The sequence below is a fragment of the Giraffa tippelskirchi genome, chromosome 6, assembly GCF_054371585.1.
Source record: "Giraffa tippelskirchi isolate mGirTip1 chromosome 6, T2T-mGirTip1v1.2.pri, whole genome shotgun sequence".
Taxonomy (NCBI): domain Eukaryota; kingdom Metazoa; phylum Chordata; class Mammalia; order Artiodactyla; family Giraffidae; genus Giraffa; species Giraffa tippelskirchi.
The window spans coordinates 90194723-90215783 of NC_137280.1; the positions used below are offsets into that span (position 1 = coordinate 90194723).

The 21061-nt window shown below is 39.0% G+C and overlaps 3 protein-coding genes across 3 annotated transcripts; 1 reads left to right on the forward strand and 2 right to left on the reverse strand.

Moving 5' to 3' along the window:
• Positions 1–610: 610 nt before the first annotated feature.
• On the forward strand, positions 611–1555 carry LOC145510420 (olfactory receptor 7E178-like). The gene has a single exon (XM_081501543.1). It carries the CDS (start codon positions 626–628, stop codon positions 1553–1555), a length of 930 nt encoding a protein of 309 aa, XP_081357669.1. The 5' UTR covers positions 611–625.
• Positions 1556–10822: 9267 nt separating this feature from the next.
• Positions 10823–11761, reverse strand: LOC145510945 (olfactory receptor 7G1-like). The gene has a single exon (XM_081503117.1). The coding sequence runs from the start codon at positions 11759–11761 to the stop codon at positions 10823–10825; it is 939 nt and encodes a 312-aa protein (XP_081359243.1).
• Positions 11762–19124: 7363 nt separating this feature from the next.
• LOC145511211 (olfactory receptor 7G2-like) lies at positions 19125–19958 on the reverse strand. Its single transcript, XM_081504057.1, has one exon. The coding sequence runs from the start codon at positions 19956–19958 to the stop codon at positions 19125–19127; it is 834 nt and encodes a 277-aa protein (XP_081360183.1).
• Positions 19959–21061: the final 1103 nt, after the last annotated feature.

Below are 21061 nucleotides of genomic sequence, written 5' to 3' on the forward strand. Positions count from 1 at the left end.
GCAGCTACTTCCATGGAAGATGAATATGATAAAGATGAAATAAATAAATATACATAAAGATGAAAAACCCTTGAAATTAATTAGCCTATACAAATGCTATCTGATTGTGAACATTTGATTTTAATTTAGAATCCAGAGACAGTGCTTTTTAGCTCTCTGGGACTACAGTGCAAATCAAAGGAATTTCTTGTACTGCATTTGAATAAGATACAGTACTTTTGACTGCTGTTTCTTGTGCTTTAATTATAATAATCTTTTAAAAGAGAAGAATACTTTTTATTCTATATCTTTCTCTCAAAGGTAGGGGATAGCTATATTACCGTGTTCATGGATTTGTGATCTCAAAATGTCCTTTCTTCTCTAATATTCTTCTCTAATATTCTTTGTCCCCATGCCTCTAAAATAGATGTATGAAGAAAAAAGTGAACGTCTTAAGCACTAGTAAAGATGTGTTCGCACTGAGAAATATTGCTCAATGAATTGTGCTGTATGGTCGTCAAGCATGCATACTTTATTTCTGAATTCTGAATTGTTCAAATCCAAACTCCGGACACTTATGTCTGTGTCTCTATATTTGTGCTGTTTATTCAACATCCTCTTCTCTTTAAAAAGGTGTCCCTTCTTCATGGAACCACACAATCGTATACGTGTCTCACAATTCTTCCTCCTGAGGCTCTCAGATGATCCAGACCTGCAGCCCCTCCTCTTTGGACTCTTCCTGTCCACGTACCTGGTCACTGTGCTCGGGAACCTGCTCCTCATCCTGGCTGTCAGCTCCGATTCTCACCTCCACACCCCCATGTACTTCTTCCTCTCCAATCTGTCCTTGGCTGACATTGGTATAAGCACCACCACTGTCCCCAACATGCTAGTGAACCTCCAAACACAGAGCAAATCCATCTCTTATGCAGGATGCCTAGCTCAGGTGACTGTCTTTTCTCTTTTTGCATGTTTGGAGAGTCTCCTTCTGACAGTGATGGCTTATGATCGACTGGTGGCCATTTGTCACCCTCTACACTACCTGGTCATCATGAACCCCCAACTCTGTGGCTTGTTGGTCCTGGTGTCATTTTCCATCAGCCTTTTGAACTCTCAGCTTCACGACTTGATGATGTCACAGCTTACCTTCTGCGCAGATGTGGAAATCCCTCATTTCTTTTGTGAGCTTTCTCAACTTCTCAACCTTGCCTGTTCTGACATCTCCACCAGTAATGTATTAATCTATTTCATTGGTACCATCTTGGCTGGAGTTCCACTCTCGGGGATCCTTTACTCTTATATTCGAATTATATCCTCCATTCTGAGAATCTCCTCATCAGATGGGAAGTACAAAGCCTTCTCTACCTGTGGTTCTCATCTGTCAGTTGTTTGCTTATTTTATGGAGCAGCCCTTGGGGTATATCTCAGCTCCACTGTCTCATCTTCCCACAGGAAGAGTGCAGTGGTCTCGGTGATGTACACTGTGGTCACCCCTATGCTGAATCCCTTCATCTACAGTCTAAGGAACAAGGACTTCAAGAGTGCCCGGTGGGGGATTATCATCAGAATAGCCTAATTTTAACACCTGTGTCAACGTTTTTATTTTCTTTTGGTTCACAATACTGGGAAAGGCAGTAAATTCAAATATGTGCAACAAGAAATTCTGAATCTGCAGTCCCATAGTGATTTGTACCTATTTGGCACTCTGCTTTCTGTTTACACAATTTTTCCTCTTGCCGTTGAAATTGTTGTTTAGTCACTCAGTCATGTCTGACTCTTTGTGACTTCATGGACTGGAGCCTGCCAGGTTCCTCTGTCCATGGGATTTCCCAGGCAAGAATGCTGGAATGGGTTGCCATTTTCTTCTCCAGGGTTTCTTCCTGACCCAGGGATTGAACTGGCATCTCCTGCATTGGTAGGCAGATTCTTTACCACTGAGCTACCAGGGAAGCCCCATTTTTCCTGTTAGAATAGCTTTAATGGAAATAATAAGTTATTTTGGACTCCCCACACAAGTCATAGCTCACCTGGACTTTGTGAAGCACATCAGTATACCCTTCTCACTCTCTTTATACATTATCCAGGACCTCTGTTCATAGGGAGCCTTATTTCTAGCACTGCAAAATAATCATAGCTCTCACTGTCTTCTGTTTTATTGTTTCTACACTTTTCCTATGATTTTTTTGCCTACACCTTGATTTGAGGATCTAGACTCTACCTTAAGGACCAAAATATTTAGTGCATTTTTGTTTCTTAATGGTCTTGGCCAGATTTTTGAGCAAATAGGATGACTGATTTCCTGTTCAAACTAGGGTATTTTGAAATTGAAATGAGATATGATTAATAGTGAGTTATCAACTGGGACTTTCCTAGGAAACCTGACATGTATGCTTCCCAAGGAGTAGATGGAAGAGTGTCTACGAAAGTCAATTACCAACTTTTCTGATAATTCTTCCTATTCCAGCCACCATATCCCCAATCATATTATGTATCCAGACACAAAGAACAAAAATTGAAAGATTCCACTTATATAAGGTACCTAAAGTAGTCAGACACGTGCAGACGGAGATTAGAACGTTGGTTACCAGAGGCTTTGGGAGGAGGAATGGGGAGTTAGTGTTCAATGGGGACAGTTTCAGATGTGGAAGATGAAAAGTTCTGCAGATGGATGGTGGCGATGGTTGCAAAACCATGTGAAGTTTACTTGGAAATCATTAAGGCAGTAAATTTTATGTTATTTTATGTTATGTTATTTTACCACAATAAAAAATCTCTACTGTTGGAATGAGGGACGTATGTGTCCAATGTTGGGTGTTACTCAGCTCTCTGCAATCAACTCCTAAAGCAATCTGCCTCAGCTACAGAGAGCCACCAGGCAGCCCACATCCAATGACTGTATGATGTGGAGATGTAAGCATTTATCTCCATTGTCCCAACTCCAGCCAACTCTAAAGGATCGTTCTAGCTCCAGAGCTCCCTGGTGGTTTTCAGAGACCTTTGAGGGGCTTCAACTTGGCTTGATTTTTTTTCACCCCTTGCCTTGCTGCAAAGGGTTTGCCAAGCCACAAAGTTTAAGCGAACACTCCTCATGAGATTGCCTTCACTTCAGACACCAGCTAAATGTTCAAGGATTCCCAATACCACTCTTACTTATACAAATCAGAGGCTTCCTCACATTCACTAATTCTCTAGAATAGTCAAGTTAAGGGGAATCCCTCGGGTTCAGTAATGCGTTAGAATGACTCACAAAACTCAGGAGAATTCTATACTTATGATATTAGTTTTATTATAGCAAAGGATACAAATTAGAACCAGACAAAGGAAGATACACATAGGGCTGGACCTAAAAGTCACATAGGTGAAGTTCTTTTTATCTTCTCTCTGTAGAGTTCAGACCCATTATCTCTTCCTGGCTAAAGGGTGTGATAATATATGAAAAGAATATTGCTAACTAGGTAGCTGACCTGAGCTTCAGTGTCTAGAATTCTTATGGAGGCTTCATAACATAAACACGATTAGTTAAATTATTGCCCATATGGTTGAACTCAATTTCCAGCTTCCAGGTTGAGTTGATGTCATTTTGCCCAAAGCTGTATTCATTCAATGGTTAGCATGGCTATACATCATTTTCAGTGATCTCATTAGCATAAACTATCAGGTATTGTCCACATTACCCACTATGAATAACTAGGATGAATAGCATCACTCTATCACTAAGGAATTTTCTAGCATTTAATGATTACCTGCTAGGCACTGGGGCAAAGGTAGTATCTCTCTGGGTGGGGCCAAATTCCATACTACACTTCTGCCCTTGCGTAAGTTTTGAAAAATTGAAGACGTTTTGTAACACAGACATCCACCACTTCCCTTCCTTCCTGGACCACCAGACCTTACATAGAGAGTTCTATAAACTCCTGAGACAAGCAACAGTTCATTTATTTCTGTTGTTGTTGTTTGGTCTCTTAGTCATGTGGGACTCTTTTGTGACCCCATGGACTGTAGCCCATGAGGCTCCTCTGTTCATGGGATTGTCCAGGCAAGAATAATGGAGTGGGTTGCCATTTCCTTCTTCAGGGAATCTTGCTGACCCAGGGATCAAATCAGTGTCTCCCGCATTGCAGGCAGATTCTTTACCACTGAGCCACCAAGGGCTTCTATTTGTATTAGTAGCAACATTCAATAGGATATATTTTTGCCCATCTAATAGCATGTACAACATTAAGTCACAAAATAAAAGGGGGGGTTTATAAGTTTCACAAATAACAAATGGATAAAAATGAGGATAGAAATTTTTCAATTGGACATCTAAAAAAAGAATACAGGAAGGTGTCAAAATGAAACAAAAAGGTAACCCCCAGGATGGGAGAAAATATTTGCAAATAAAGCAATTGGCAAGAGATTAACCTCTAAAATATACAAACATTTCATGAAGTTCAATATTTAAAAAAATCCACTCGAAAAAATGGGCAGAAGATCTAAATAGATGTTTCTTCAAGGAAGAGAAGCAAATGGCCAAAAAGCACATGAAGATATGCTTAACAATACTAATTATTAAGGAAACGCAAATCAAAACCACAATGAAATATCATCTCAATGGCCATCATCAAATAATCTACAAACAATAAATGCTGGATAGGGTGTGGATAAAAGGAAACCTACATGCACTGTGGTGGGAAAGTAAATTAATACAGCCACTATGAAGTTCAGTATGGAGGTTCCTTAAAAAACTAAAAATAGAAATACCATATGACCCTGAAATCCTACTACTGGGCATATACTCGGCGAAAACTATTTGACAGAAAACAGCAAAATTCTGTAAAGCAATTATCCTTCAATTAAAAATATAAATAAATTTTTAAAAATATTAAAAAAAGACATATGCATCCCAATGTTCATTGTAGCACTATTTACAATAGCCAGGACATGGAAGCCATCTAAGTGTCCATTGACAGCTGAGTGACTAGAGAAGATGTGGTACATGGATACACTGGACTATTACTCAACCATAAAAAGAAGTGAAATTGAGTCATTTGTAGAGATATGGATGGACCTACAGACTATCATACAGAGTGAAGTAAGTCAGAAAGAAAAAAAATGATTGTATACTAATGCATGTATGTGGAATCTAGAAAAATGGTATCAGTTCAGTTCAGTTCAGTCGCTCAGTCGTGTCCGACTCTTTGCAACCCCATGAATTGCAGCATGCCAGGCCTCTCTGTCCATCACCAACTCCCGGAGTCTACCCAAACCCATGTCCATCGAGTCAGTGATGCCATCCAACCATCTCATCCTCTGTCATCCCCTTCTCCTCCTGCCCCCAATCCTACCCAGCATTAGGGTCTTTTCCATGAGTCAACTGTTCGCATGAGGTGGCCAAAGTATTGGAGTTTCAGCTTCAACATCAGTCCTTCCAATGAACACCCAGGATTGATCTCCTTTAGGATGGGTTGACTGGATCTCCTTGCAGTCCAAGGGGCTCTCAAGAGTCTTCTCCAACACCACAGTTCAAAAGCATCAATTCTGCGGCGCTCAGCTTTCTTCACCGTCCAACTCTCACATCCATACATGACCACTGGAAAAACCATAGCCTTGACTAGATGGACTTTTGTTGGCAAAGTAATGTCTCTGCTTTTAAATATGCTATCTAGGTTGGCCATATAGATGATCTTATTTGCAAGATGGAAATAGAGACACAGATGTAGAGAACAAACATGTGGACACAGTGGGGCGGGAAAGGGGATGGGATTGACATACATAACACTGTTGACACTATGCATAGAATAGACACCTAATGGGAACCTGCTGTATAGCTCAAGGAACACTGTTCGTGCTCTGTGGTGACCTAAATGGGGAGGAAATCCAAAAAAGGAGGGATATATATGTATGTACAGCTGATTCACTTTGATGTACAGTAGAAACTAACACAACATTGTAAAGCAACTGTACTCTGATAAAAATTAAATTAAAAAAATAAAAAGGCTATTAGCCAAAAAAAAGGTCATCATCAAAAAAAAAAAAATCTACAAGCAATAGCTGTTAGATAGGGTATGGAGAAAAGAGAACCCTCTTACACTGTTGGTAGGAATGCCTATTGGCACAAACACTGTATCTATAAAAAACTAAAAATAGAACTATTGTATGATTCAGCAATCCCACTCCTGGGCATATATCTGCAGAAAACTATAATCTGGAAAGATATATGCAGCACAATGCTCACTGCAGCACTATTTATAATAGCCAGGACATGGAAGCAACCTAAATGTCCATTGACTGAGGAGTGGATAAAGAAGATGTGATTCCTGGATAACTAATAAGAACCTGCTTTATAACACAAGGAACTCGACTCAACACTCTGTAACAGTCTATATGGGAAAATAATCATTCAAAAAGGATGAACATATATATGTGTATAATTGATACACTTTTCTGTATACCTGAAACTAATGCAACATTAAAAATCAATTATACTCCAAAAAAATTTTTTTAAAAAGACGATGTGGTGGTACATATGTATAAAGGACTATTAGTCAGCCATAAAAAAAGAATAAAATAATGCAATTTGTAGCAACTTGGATGGATCTAGAGATTATCATACTAAGTAAGTCAAATATCATGTTATCACTCATATATGGAATATAATTTTTTAAAAGATACAAATTAACTTATTTGTAAAATAGAAACAGACTTACAATAGTCTTACAAACAGACTTTCAACGTTGAAAACAAACTTACGGTTACCAGGGGGAAAACATGGGGGTGAAGGACAAATCAGGAGATCGGGATAAACGTACACACACTACTACTATATATAAGATAGACAACCAACAGTTACCTACTGTATAGCACAGGGATGTCTACTCAAAATTCTGTGGCAACTTGTATGAGAAAAAGATCTAATAATGAATATATGTATATGTATAACTGAATCCCTCTGCTATACACCTGAAACTAACACAATATTATAAATCAACTATATTACAATAAGATATATAAACAACAACAAAAACCAAATCAGAAGTAAAGCAAAAAACAAAACAAACAAAAAATGAACATGGTACTAATCTATTCAAACAATTTTCTTTTTTATCAGATTAGCAATCTAAGTCACTTGAGGTCTAATTAAGATGTTCATAGAAATGTGAGTTTTATAAATGAAGAGAATAGAGAAGATTTGAAATTGAAATATCATAATAGGGAGCTAACAGTTGGAAATAAATGAACTATTACATATTAAAAATACATAAATGCAAGACCAATGGATTTCATAAACAAGATGTATTGGGTACAAGCCATTATGGAAAGTATTGACAGACTACAACTACGTAATTAAAATGAAGCACTTGTATTCATCTGAAGCAAAACTGTAGAGGATATCCAAATAGAAGTCATATACTTGAAGAAATCTGCAATGTGTATGACTAGCACTAATATTTTGATTATATAAAGAACTCATACGAATGAGTGAGAAAAGGATAAACAACTCAGTAGATATATCACAGTTAGATATTTAACAGAAAGGAAGATCAAAAGACTCTCAACCGTGTATTAATAAGAGGTATGCCACTTGATGAAATAATTTGTACACCCAGTAAGTTGTTACTATAAATGAAGTATTGATGATGATATGGATTCCCTCTCTCATTCTACCAAGAAATATTAAAAAAAAAAAAACCCTCAGATTTACTCATAATGGCAGAAACCTAGCTACAAAAACTAAGTTATTTATTTTATTATGTTACTCAGATCAGAAGAAAAAGGCCGATAAATATAACAAGAAAAGCAAACAAAATTTCCATCAGTATCATAAAGGATATCTATTTTGTAGTCATCAAACATAATGTAGATATACAGAATATTGGAAATTAATCAGTTACTATCATACCCCAAAGCACAATGAAATCTCCAAAGTGCAATACAAGAAAAACAATAACGATGGCATTGCTTATTTTAAATTTCAGGTCAGTTACATGCATTTTATTATGTTACTACTTTTGCAGAACAGCACATGCCCCTTGGGGCTTCCCTGGTGGCTGGTAAAGAATCTGTTTGCAATGCAGAAGACACAGGAGATGCGGGTTCAATCCTTGGGTAGGGAAGATACCCTGGAGAAGGGAATGGCAACCCACTCCAGTATTCTTGCCTGGAGAATCCCATGGATAGAGGGGCCTGGTGGGCTACAGTCCATAGGGTCGCAAAGAGTTGGACATGACTGAAGCGACTTAGCAGGCACACACACACCCCCGCCTCTGAAGTTCAAAATCAGTGGTTCTTGCTGGAGGTCAGGGATACCTCAGCACCCTGAACAAAGGTCTCAGGTAATTAATCTCTACAGCTGTTCTAATGACAACAGTGGAGGAACCTCTGCACCAGAGTGAACAGGAGTGCCAGCCAGGGAGTTGTTCCCTAGATTTGGTGCTTAAAATAAAACCACCTCTCACTCTTGAGTGAATAGAAGGTTCTTCATCCACACCCTTGATTCTCCTTTGACAGCTCTGCTGTTTTCACCAAGTCACCACTGAGGTGGTTCTGACTGATGACCATACATTTTTGTGCTTCTGGGGAAACGGATCCAGCTAAACTTGTCCGCTTCCCTTTTTCCTTGTCTTACTCTCAGCACTTCTCTATCAAATGAAAGTAGTTCTCCATAGAACAGCTTTCTTCACAAACACACATTAAAAAGTTTTCCATGAGGGACTTCCCTGGTAGTCCAGTGGTTAAGAATCTACCTCCCAATGCAGGGACTCAGGTTCAATCCCTGGTTGGGAAACCAGATTCCACATGCCTTGGGCAACTAAACCTGCCCACTGCAACTAGAGAAGCCCCCATGCACCACAACTAGAGAAAAGCCCATACACCGCAATGAACAGCCTGCACACCTCAACGAAGACCCAGCACAGCCAAAGAAAAAAATCAAAGTTTTCCACGAGAGGCCTAAGATTACCCCAATTGCTAAGATATTCATGATACAACTGATTTTATTTCATGATGTTTCTGTGTGGACTCCACCAGAAATGTGTAAGAAACATGATGATATAAGATGAATAAGGAGAGAAGTGAAAATTCAGGTATATTCTTATAAATAAACCAATGAGAAAGAAGGTTTCAAAGCAAATAAGATGTCAGAGGAAAATTGCCAACATCTGCCTTGCCTGACTAATAATTATTTATTTTTATTATGTATTTTATTATATTACTCACACCAGGAGAAAAAGGCTGGTAAATATAACAATAAAAGAAAACAAATCAAATTATTAAAGCAAGTGGAGAAATATATGGGATTAATAACATTATAAGACTCAAGGTTAGAGGAAATTTGTGGAACATGATAATACTATTAAATTTTACTAGGGCATTGGTCTAAGTATTTATAGTCCTTATGGAGATTAACTTTGCAGCAATAATTGCACTCAAGTGGCTCAGTAGTAAAGAATCTGCCTGCCAATGCAGGAGACACAGGAGACTCAAGGTTCAATCCCTGGGTTGGGAAGATCCCTTGGAATAAGAGATGACAACTGGCACCAGTATTCTTGCCTGGAAAATTCCATGGACAGAGGAGTCTGGCAGGTTACAGAGTTGGACACCACTGAGTGACTGAGCACACACACATATAAGTATAAGGCTTTCACAGGAATCATTTGTTCTTTATTCGGAACTGGATTAAGTCAGTGGCATATGATCCTATTCTCAGTGATAGGATTGAAGGTAATATCTTATGGATGATGCAATGGAAACATATATTGTTAATAGATCTTCAATTAACAACAGACCCAGAGGAGAGTCGATTGTACTGGCCTCTGGGATTCATGTCTAGGTATGATGCCTGCATCTGATTCAGCCATCTGAGTCCATGAGGGGAGTCAGCCCTGGGTTGAAGCTACTTCACGGAGGAATGAATGAATCTCTACTCTCCCACTTCTGCACATTTTGTATCTCTGAAATCCTTATAATGAAGATAACTATCTTCATTGTTTGAGCATATTAGAGGAAGGATATCGTTATCTTATTAGAAAGGATTGCTCATTAGCCAATTTCAAATATCATGCAATCATTTCAAACCATGGTGATAATCTAATCACAAATTTTTATAGATGATGAAGCTGAGTGTTGTGGATGTTAATGTTGCCCCACATATGTCTGATTATCAGTGAGTGACCAGTCTTAAGAATTCCTGAACTGCGGTAAGAAATATCGGCTGCCATGTCTCATAGCAGGCTTAACTCTGGGGTGCAATTCACACGGTGCAATCCATGTTTCTACCTCTGTATGACCACAGACTTCTTTAAACCTTGACCTATCCAACTTTTCCCACTTCTCTTGTGCTGAGAACATTCCACCCAAAATTATCATACTAAGAAGATCTGCCTCAGATTCAGCTTCTCTTTTCTATAATAAAAAACCTTAGAGAAAGGTAATTTGTGGCAAACATCACAGAGCTAGAGACTTCCCTGGTGGTTCAGTGGTTACTCCGTGCTCCCAATGCAAGGGACCCAAGTTTGATCCCTGTTCAGGGAACTGTATCCCACATTCTGCAACTAAGAGTTCACATGTTGCAGCTAAAGACCTCACATGCTACAGCTAAGACCTTGCACAGCCAAATAATTAAATTAAAAAAAAACAACACAAAGCTAGAAAAACAAGTCGGGTTTCAATACTAAGTTAAAATGTACTTGGCCATCATGTTACCTATTCACTTAAGAACTTGGTAACACAACATTGCAAATCAACCATACTTCAATAAAATAAAAAAATAACTTGGTGATGAAAGTGTCAGGCAGAGTAGTTCATTTGTATTATTTTAATTTTGATTCATTCTAGAGTACCCAGCCAAAATCAGGTGATACAATCACAGCAAAGAAGATATTCTTCCAAAGAGCTTCCTTAAGGCTCCCTTCATGTCTTTGTTCCTCAGGCTGTAGATGAAGGGGTTCATCATAGGAGTGACCACAGTGTACATCATGGAAGCCACTGCAATCTTCCTAGAAGAGTCAGTAACTGCAGAACTAATATATACTCCAAAAGCTGTCCCATAGAACAAGGACACGACTGAGAGGTGAGACCCACAAGTGGAAAAAGCTTTATACTTTCTGCTTGATGATGGCATTCTCAGAATGGAAGAAACAATTTGAATATAAGAGAAAATGATTCCAAAAAGAGGAATGCCACCAAATATACCAGCTGCTAAATATATCAGGATGTTGTTGATAAGGGTGTCAGAACATGCAAGTTTGATGACCTGAACAACTTCACAGAAGAAGAGGGGGATTTCCAGGTCTGTGCAGAAGGACAGTCGTAACACCATCAGACTGTGGAGCAGGGCATCTGCAGTGCTGATAAACGAAGAGAGTAGAATCAGCTGAACACAGAGGCAAGGGTTCATGATAACTGTGTATCTCAGTGGGTGACAAATAGCCACATAGCGGTCATAGGCCATTACTAAAAGGAGAAAATTTTCCCACAAAACAAAAGTCAGGGCAAAGCAGATCTGGGTGATGCAGCCTGTAAAAGTGATGCTCTGACTCTGTGCTTGGATGTTCACCAGGATCTTTGGCATCATGGTTGTGCTTAAACAGATGTCTGTAAAGGACAGATGGGAGAGGAAGTAGTACATGGGGGTGTGGAGGTGGGAGTCAGAGATGACAGCCAGGACGATGAGCAGATTTCCCAGGACAGTGACCAGGTACATGGACAGGAACAGGCTGAAGAAGATGGTCTTCAGTTCTGGGTCCTCTGACAGTCTCATAAGATGGAATTCTGAAACATCTGTGTGGTTTCTGGGTTCCATGCTGTTGATGAGTCTGATTAAAAAGATGTGATAACCAGGAAACTTCCCTGGTGATCCAGTGGCTAAGACCCCACACTCTCAATGCAAGGGGCTTGGGTTCAATCCCTTGTCAGGGAACTAGATCCCACAGCTAAAAGATTCTGAGTGCTGCAACTAAGACCCGGTGCAGCCAAATAAATATTCTTTTAAAAAGATGTGGTAAAGAGACAATGAAATATGTAGTCCTTGAAGAAGAAGCAGGGGTATCGAAAGAGGTAAACGCCACTTGGGGAGTGGAAGGAGACAAACTAAGGGAACAAAAAAGGAATGCCTTCTTTATGCATTTTTATTCCTGGGTTCCTTTTAAAAAAATGATGTGGATATTTCAGAGCACAAACAATTAATTCTAAAAAGTATTATGGACTCTATGGGAGAGGGCGAGGGAGGGATGATACAGGAGAATGGCATGGAAGCATGTAAATTATCATATGTGAAACGAATCGCCAGTCCAGGTTCAATGCATGATACAGGGTGCTCGGGACTGGTGCACCGGGATGACCTGGAGGGATGGGATGGGGAGGGAGGTGGAAGGGGGGTTCTGGAAGGGGAAAACATGTACACCCATGGTGGATTCATGTCAATGTATGGCAAAACAAATACAATATTGTAAAGTTAAAAAATAGAAAATAAACTAATTAAAAAAAAAGAGAAAAAAAAGTTTTAAGACTTGGTTGTATTTTTAAGTTATACTATCTGTGCTCTTCTGATTATTAAAAACATTTGGTGACTTTGTATAGAGAAACAGTAGGCTAGGGAGGCAGTGAAGATTCTATGTAACCAGCAACTTTAGTACCATGCATAAGAAATAATATAAAGATATATCAAGAAACAGGAAAGATAAGGTGAACTTACCAACCTTGCTGCCCACCCACACCATCACAGGAACACAGAGAAATGTCAGAAAAAAAAATAAAAGTCACCTTATTTGATGTAGAGAGTAAACCTATGGTTACCAAGGGGGAAAAGGGAATGGGATTAATTGGGAGATAAGGATTGACATATATACACCACTAAGTATAAAATAGATAACTAATAAGAACCTACTATATAGCACAAAGAACTTTACTTAATGCTCTGTGGTAACCTAAATGGAAAGGAAATCTAAAAAAGAGGGGATCACTTTTTCATGGGTATATTGCAGAAACTAATACAACATGGTAAAACAACTATACTCCAATAAAAATTAATAAAATAAAATTACACTTCAGTTTAAAAAATCTGAAAAAAAGTCACCCTGTTGTAGAACAAGCAGATTTCTACTCAGGAAGAAAAGCTCAAGGTCACAGAAAAGAATATGGTATTAGTAAAACAGATGTTTACAAGTATTGGCACAAAATGCAAAAAAAAAAGTGTGAAGATGACATAAGTTAGGCAGAGACTGGGTTCTAACCATCTGAGGTAGGTACTGTCTTCACAGCCTTCTCTGGATAAACCTGTACCAAAATATTTGCCCGCATTTCCAAACATTCACAAAGGGATATCACCTGTAATACCTGGCTGGTATCACAATAGAAAGAGGTTTGACACCTCTGATGTACCACAGAGAAGAGCTGTCCTTAGGAAGAACAAAAGATCTGAGTGAGTCATCATGTCCTGGGCAGGAGGAATCCTTTATGAGAGGAGTCTCAGTTGCGCTTTTTCCTTTCTGAGAAAGACTGCTGACTGAGGTGGTTACTGTCTTGAACCCTGGAGATTCAATTTCCAAAGTTCCTCATTAACCAGCCAGTTCATTGTCACTGTGATCTCAGGACAGTGCAAAATCCTAAGGTGAAGACTACATGAGAGAAATTCAAGACGGCTGATTTTCTGACTCTATGAGGCCAAGTGGACACCGTTCACTTTTCTGCGTCTGTGCAGGCTCATACCCATCTCTTAATTTTTTCATGGAATTGTAAGAGGTTCCAATGTAATGGCAAAACACTAGTGAGCTGATTTAATCTCAGTATATTTATTTAGATTTTACTCAATAATTGGAGATGGTATTCCACATTAATATTTATTAAAATATTTTTCATCTTTAAGGAAATCAATATTTTCATGTGCCTATCCATTTCTTCCCTTTATTTTTCACTGCTACTGTATGAATTTTGTTAACCTACAACTGTCATGATATAGTAAAACCAACAGGAGACAAGATGGCATTGTAAAGTCACTCCTTATCTTAGCTTCTTTTGCTTCAAACACATAAAATAATAGAAAAGTATAAAAGACACAGAGGTATAAAAAGTTAAAAGCCAAGGGCTCAATGGAGGTTTGTTACCGAGAAATTAGAGTGAACATGAAGTCTTGGACACTGCCTGGGACCTTAACTGTAGACTTGAAACAGTAGAAAGCTTCGAAAGAAGCCTTAAAGGCAAAACCAAATCAAGCTACCTGATGGTTTGGTGGCTGGATTTTCTATACTCCCAAAATCAGTGGGCCCAGGAAATAGTTATTAGAGTGATTCAAGGCTAGTTTTTGGTAAGGGCAGCTGTGAAGCTGTTTGCATGATATAAAACATGAGAAATGGAGGAAGGGAAAAAACATAGCAATTAAAATGAATCCACAATTCAAACTTCAAAATAGCCTGGAAGAACTTGATGCCAAAAAGCTCAACCTATAAAACCAAGAATCAGATCATCAATCCACTCTAGGGTAAGATTTTAAAATTTTTATTTATTTATTTAATTGGTGAAAAATTGCTTTACAGTTTTGTATTGCTTTCTGCCATACAACAATGCAAATCAGTTGTAATTATATATATCCCTTCCCTCTGACCCTCCCTCCCCTCCCCTCATCCTACCCTTCTAGGTCATCACAGAGCACCAGGCTGGGCTCCCTGTGTTGTTTAGCAACTTCCTCCTAACTATTTTGCACATGATAGTGTATATATGTCAATGCTACTTTCTAAATTCATCCTGCCTTCACCTTCCCTTGCTTTGTTCACAAGCTCGTTCTCTACTAGGTTCATCAGTACCATTTTTCTAGATTCCATATATATGTGTTCATATACAGTATTTGTTTTTCTTTATCTGACTTACTTCACTCTATTTGACAGGCTCTAGGTTCATCTACTTTTCTACAACTAACTCAAATTCATTCTGTTTTATGGCTGAGTAATATTCCACTGTATAAATATACCACAGCTTCTTTATCCATTCATCAGTTGATGGGCATCTAGGTTGGTTCCATGTCCTGGTTATTGTAAATCTTGCTACAATGAGCATTGGGGTACAAGTACCTTTTAGAATTGTGGTTTTCTCGGGGTATATGACCAGTAGTAGGATTACTGAGTCATATGATCAATTCATTCCTAGTTTTTAAAGGAATCTCCATACTGTTTTCCATAAGGGCAATACAGGATAAGAATTTTTAAATAAATGTTTGCTTTTTACATGGGACTTCTTTCACTCAGCATACCTTTGAGAATTATACAAGTTGTTGAAAGTATCAATACCTAACTCCTTTTTATTGCTGCTTTCTATTATAATACAGCACATTATTTATGCATTATCCAGAGAAGTACATGTGGGGTTTTTTGTTTATGTAAAGAGTCATTGTATTTATGAACAGTGTGGTGATATATGATTACATTTATATGGTATTATGAGAAATACAAAGCTGTAAGGATGCAGAACAGATCAGTGGCTCATAGTGATTCACAAAGACAAAGGAATGTGTGATTACAGTGCAACACAAGATAGTTTATCGATGAATGATGTAACTGCCTTGTATTCTGAGTGTAGTGGTGGTTCTAAGAATTGGTACATGAGTTGAAATATAAAGAGCTGTACAGGGACTTACTTGGTGGTCCAGTAGCTAAGACTCCGTACTCCCAATGCAGGGGGCCCAGGTTCAATCCCTGGTCAGGGAACTAGTTCCCACATGCCCCAACTAAGACCTGGCCCAGCCAAATAAATGAATAATTTTTAAAATAAAAATTAAAAATATGCATTTCCCTGGTGATCCAGGGGTTAGGTAGTTAGGAATCTACCTTGTAATGCAGGGGACAAAAGCTTGATCCCTGGTTGGGAAACCACGGTTCCACATGCCTCAGAGCTACTAAGTCCACGTACCACAACTGGAAAGTCTGTGTGCCACAACAAATGATTCCACATGATGCAACTAACATCTGACACAGCCAAATAAAAAAATAAATATATTTTTAAAGATCTCTTCAACTAACACTGAAAAGCTTTCCACAAAGAAAAATTTCTAAATAAAAAAATTAATTAAAAAACAAAGAATAGTACAAAAAAGTGCATTAAACTAAATGATATTTTTAAAATAAATTTTTGAAAGATTAAAACATAAGTATAGATAGTGGAGCAGTGGTAAAGAATGCAACTGCCAGTGCAGAAGATGCAAGAGACACAGGTTTGATCCTTGCGTCAGGAAGATTTCCTGGAGTAGGAAACTCTGAAACTCTGAAACTCTGCATTCAGTTGGGTGTATCCAATTGAATATATATAACCACTTCAGGCTTCTTGCCTGGAAAATCCCATCGATAGAGGAGCCTGGCAGGTTACAGTCCTTGGAGTCACAAAGAGTCAGACACGACTGAGCACGCAAGCATGTGTGCACGTGCGCGCACGCGCGCACACACACACACACACACACACACACAGTACTCTTAAAGACAGAAAGGAATCTGTGCATTTAGAAAATAAAGTGAAATAAATATATATATACATCTTTATTCATAAGAGAACTATGTATAATAGCCAAGAGGTAGGAGCTTCCCAAGTGTCCATTAGAGGATGAATTGATAAACAAAATGTGTTATATATATATGGTGGAATATTATTCAGCCTTAGCAAGGGAGGAAACCCTGCCTCATGCTACAACATGGATGGAACTTGAGAACATTAAACTAAGTGGAACAAGCCAGTCAGAAAAAGATAAATCTCACTTATAAGAAGTATCTGAAGTACCGAAATTCATAGAAAAGGAAAGTAAAACAGTGGTTACAGGGGCTAAGAAGATGAGGTAAAGGAGAGTTACTCTTTAAAGGAAACTGAATTTCAGATTTACAAGATGAAAAATTCCTATACTGAACACTTTTAATTGTGAATTTAAAAATAATTAGGATAGTATAATTTTATACAATGTGTATTTTAACACCACAAGAAAGAAGAAAATTAGTATATGTAGACTGATAAAACAAATATTGTGAAATAGTTAACTGTTGAATGTAAGCAGTCCATAAATGGTTTTTCACTGTATCATTCTTTCAATTTTTGCTGTATTTTTAGTTTTTCACAATCAAAAATTGAAAAAGAAAAAAGGACATATATTGTATGAGTTGTATGACATATATTGTAAGAATTTTCTAGATTAGAAACACTTATAGAGACAGAAGAAGGAATAGAGATTGCCAGGGACTCAGGCATGGGGAGAGTCAGAGGTTATGAAAAATAGGTGGAGGACTTTTTTGGCTGTGCAGTGGTTAGGAATCTGCCTACCAATGCAGGGGCACAGGTTCCATTCCTGGTCTGGGAAGATCCTGCATGCCGTGGAACAGCTAAGCCCACATGCCACAACTATTGAAGCCACGTGCCTAGAGCCTGTGCTCTGCAACAAGAGAAGCCACTGTCAGCAATGGAGAAACAGACATAGAAAGCAGACCTATGGACATGGGGGTGGGGAGGAGGGAGAGGGTGAGATGTATGGAGAGAGTAACATGGAAACTTACAACACCACATGTAATATAGATAGCTAGTGGGAATTTGCTGTATGACTCAGGGAACACAAACAGGGGCTCTGTGACAATCTGGAAGGGTGGGATGGGGAGGGAGCTGGGGGTGGGGGTGGAGAGGGAGGTTTGGGAGGAGGGGACATGGGTGTACCTATGGCTGATTCTTGTTGATGTTTGAGAGAAAGCAACAAAATTCTGTAGAGCAATTATCCTTCAATTAAAAAATAAATAAATAAAAAACATGCCAGAAAAAAAAGAGAGACAGAGAGAGAGAAAAGCCACTGCGATGAGAAGCATGAGCACCACAAGGAAAAGTAGCCTCCACTCACTGCAACTAGAGAAAGCCCACACAGCAACAAAGACCCAGCACAGCCAAAAAATAAAAAATAGGTGGAAACAGAATGTGGTGATGACTGCACAGCAGTGTGAATGTAAATATGACACAAAATGGCACACCTTAAACACATTGCAATTGCAATTCTTATGTTTTACATTTTACCACAATTTTAAAAAGTAAAATGAGAATACAGTAGGCATATTATTTCATTTATAGAACTTCAGTACCAAATTTTCCAACTGAAGGTAATATGACACCATGGAAAGAGTGACTAAAAATAGACCCTCAATTAACAGCAGACCCAGAGAAGCACAGTCGGTTGTCTTGGTTTCTGGGAATCACCTCTAGATATGCCTGCATCTGATGCAGCCGTATGAATCCATGAGGGGAATCAGCCGTAGCATGAAACCTCTCCATGGAGGAATGAATGAATCTCTACTCTCTCATGCCTGCACACTTTCTGCCTCTGAAATTCCTGTAATGAGGATAACTGTCTTTATTGTTTGAACATATTAGAGCAAGGATGTATGTGCTGTGTGCTAAGCTGCTTCAGTTGTGTCCAACTCTGTGCGACCCTATGGACTGTAGCCTGCCATTAGAAAGTCTTTCTCACTAATCAAGTTCAAATACCTCACAATCTTTTCAAATGACTGAGATAATCTAATCATGGCAACTTTACAGATGATGAAGCTGAATACTGTGGATGCAAATATCAGCTTATACATGTCCCATTTACCAGTGAACAACCCCAGGAACTCCTGAACTGGGGTGTGAAAGATCAGCCAGCATGTGTCACAATAGCCTTAACTCTAGAGTTCAGTTCACATGGTGCTATCCAGAGAATCAGGCAGAATATATCTTTGCATGACCACAGACTTGTTTAAATCCTTTCCTTCACCTTCTCTGATATCCTTTATGCTGAGAACGTTGCCCAGCGAAATTACTATACCACAAACCTCTGCCTCAGACTCAGCTTCTCTTGGCCCTAACCAAAAACTTATCTTAGAGAACTGAAATTTTGTGTCAAACATCACAGAGCTAGACAAAGAATAAGTTGGGTTTAAATCCTAAATTAAAATGCACTTAGCCATCATGTTATGTATTCATTTAAGAACCTGGTGACGAAAGAGTCAGGCATTCTAACTAATCAGTAATCTTCTAATTTGGCCTTATTCTAGTAGCCTTATCTCAAATTCAGTGACACATCACAGAAAAGAAAGGACACTACCAATGAGTTTCCTCAAAGCTCCTTTCTTGTCCCTGTTCCTCAGGCTATAAATGAAGGGGTTCATCATGGGAGTGACCACAGTTTACATCAATGAAGTCACTGCAGTTTTCCCAGAGAACTCTGAAATTGCAGAACAAATATACAGTCCAAAAGCTGTCCCATAGAACAAGGACACGACTGAGAGGTGAGACCCACAGGTAGAAAAAGCTTTACACTTTCTGCTTGATGATGGCATTCTCAAAATAGAGGAAACAATTTGAGTATAAGAGAAAAGGATTCCAGAAAGAGGAATGCCACCTAATATGCTAACTGCAAAATACAGAACAATATTATTAATGAGGGTGTCAGAGCAGGCAAGCTTGATGACCTGAACAACTTCACAGAAGAAGAGGGAGATTTCCAAGTCTGTGCAGAAGGACAGTCGCAACACCATCAGACAGTGGAGCAGGACGTCCGCAATGCTGATGGATAATGAGATGAGAATCAGCACAGCACAGAGGTGGGGGCTCATGATGACAGTGCTTCTTAGGGGGTGACAAGTGGCCACATAGCAGTCGTAGGCCATTGCTCCAAGGAGAAAATTTTCACAACTAACAAAAATCAGGGCAAAGCAGATCTGGGTGAGACAGCCTGTGTAAGTGATGCTCTGATTCTGTGTTTGGACATTCACTAGAATCTTTGGGATCATGGTTGTGCTTAAACAGATATCAGTAAAGGACAGATTGGAGAGGAAGCAGTACATGGGGGTGTGGAGGTGGGGGTCAGAGATGACAGCCAGGATGATGAGCAGGTTTCCCAGGACAGTGACCAGGTACATGGACAGGAACAGGCTGAAGAAAATGGTCTGCAGTTCTGGGTCCTCTATCAGTCTCATGAGAAGGAATTCTGAAACATCTGTGTGATTTCTGGATTCCATGTTGTTGATGATCTGATGAAAAAGATGTGGTTAAAAAAGACATGGAAACCTGTGGTCCCTAGATGAGCCTCAGGAGTATCACAAGAGATCCACACCATCTTGGGAAGGGAAGGAGGTTAATGAAGCTGGGGGGGGGGGGGGGGCGGGGAAGTAATGCCTTCTGCATGCATATTTTTCTGTTCTTAAAAAAAATATCCAAACTTGGTATTTCAGAGCATGAGCAGTTAATTCTAGAAAGGATAAAGACATGGTTCTTTTATAAACTATCTGAACTCTTCTGATTATTTGAAACATTAGGGGACTTCCCTGATGGTCCAGTAGCTAAGACACCGTGTTCCCAATGTAGAGAGCCTGGATTTGGTCCCTGGTCAGGGAACTAGATCCCACATGCTACAACTAAGATCTGGTGCAGCCAAATTTTAAAAAAATTAGTAATTTTATAAAGAGAAACAGATGAGGGAGGCATTGAAAATTCTGTCCAGATCCCCGGTGACCTCAGGGCCAGGGAAAAGAAATAATACATAAATATGTCAAGAACCAAGAATGGAAAGATAAGATGAAGCTTATCAACTTTTCTCCCCTTCCCTACAATGACAGATGCACAAAGAAATGTTGGACAATTCTTTAGAAGTCACCCTGTATCTCAACAGGAAGATTTCTAATCAGAAAGAAGTACAAGGTCATATAGAGAGTTTCATATTAGTAAATCAAAGATGCTTACAAATATTGGTGCAAAATAAAATTTAAAAAAGGTAAAGATGTCATATGTTAGGCAGAGAGACTTGGTTCTAATCATCTGATGTATATACTGTTTTCACAGCTTCCCCTGTATGAACCTATACCAAAACACTAAATATTCACTAAAGGAATTTAGGTTACCTGGCTGATATCACAGTGGAAAGATGCTTGACATCTCTGATGTACCACACAGAACAGCTGTCCTTAGGAAGAACAGAAGGTCTGAGTGAGTCACCAGCTCCTGGGCAGGAGGGATCACTTATGGGAAGAGTCTCAGGTGTGCTAGAAAAGGTATAGTTGATTGAGGTAGTCACAGGCAGATCACAGTCTTGAACCCTGGAGATTCAATTTCCAAAGCTCCTAAT

Coding starts and splice junctions, on each gene's coding strand:
- LOC145510420 (XM_081501543.1), top strand. CDS start 626: ATGGAACCACACAATCGTATACGTGTCTCACAATTCTTCCTCCTGAGG.
- LOC145510945 (XM_081503117.1), bottom strand. CDS start 11,761: ATGGAACCCAGAAACCACACAGATGTTTCAGAATTCCATCTTATGAGA.
- LOC145511211 (XM_081504057.1), bottom strand. CDS start 19,958: ATGGAATCCAGAAATCACACAGATGTTTCAGAATTCCTTCTCATGAGA.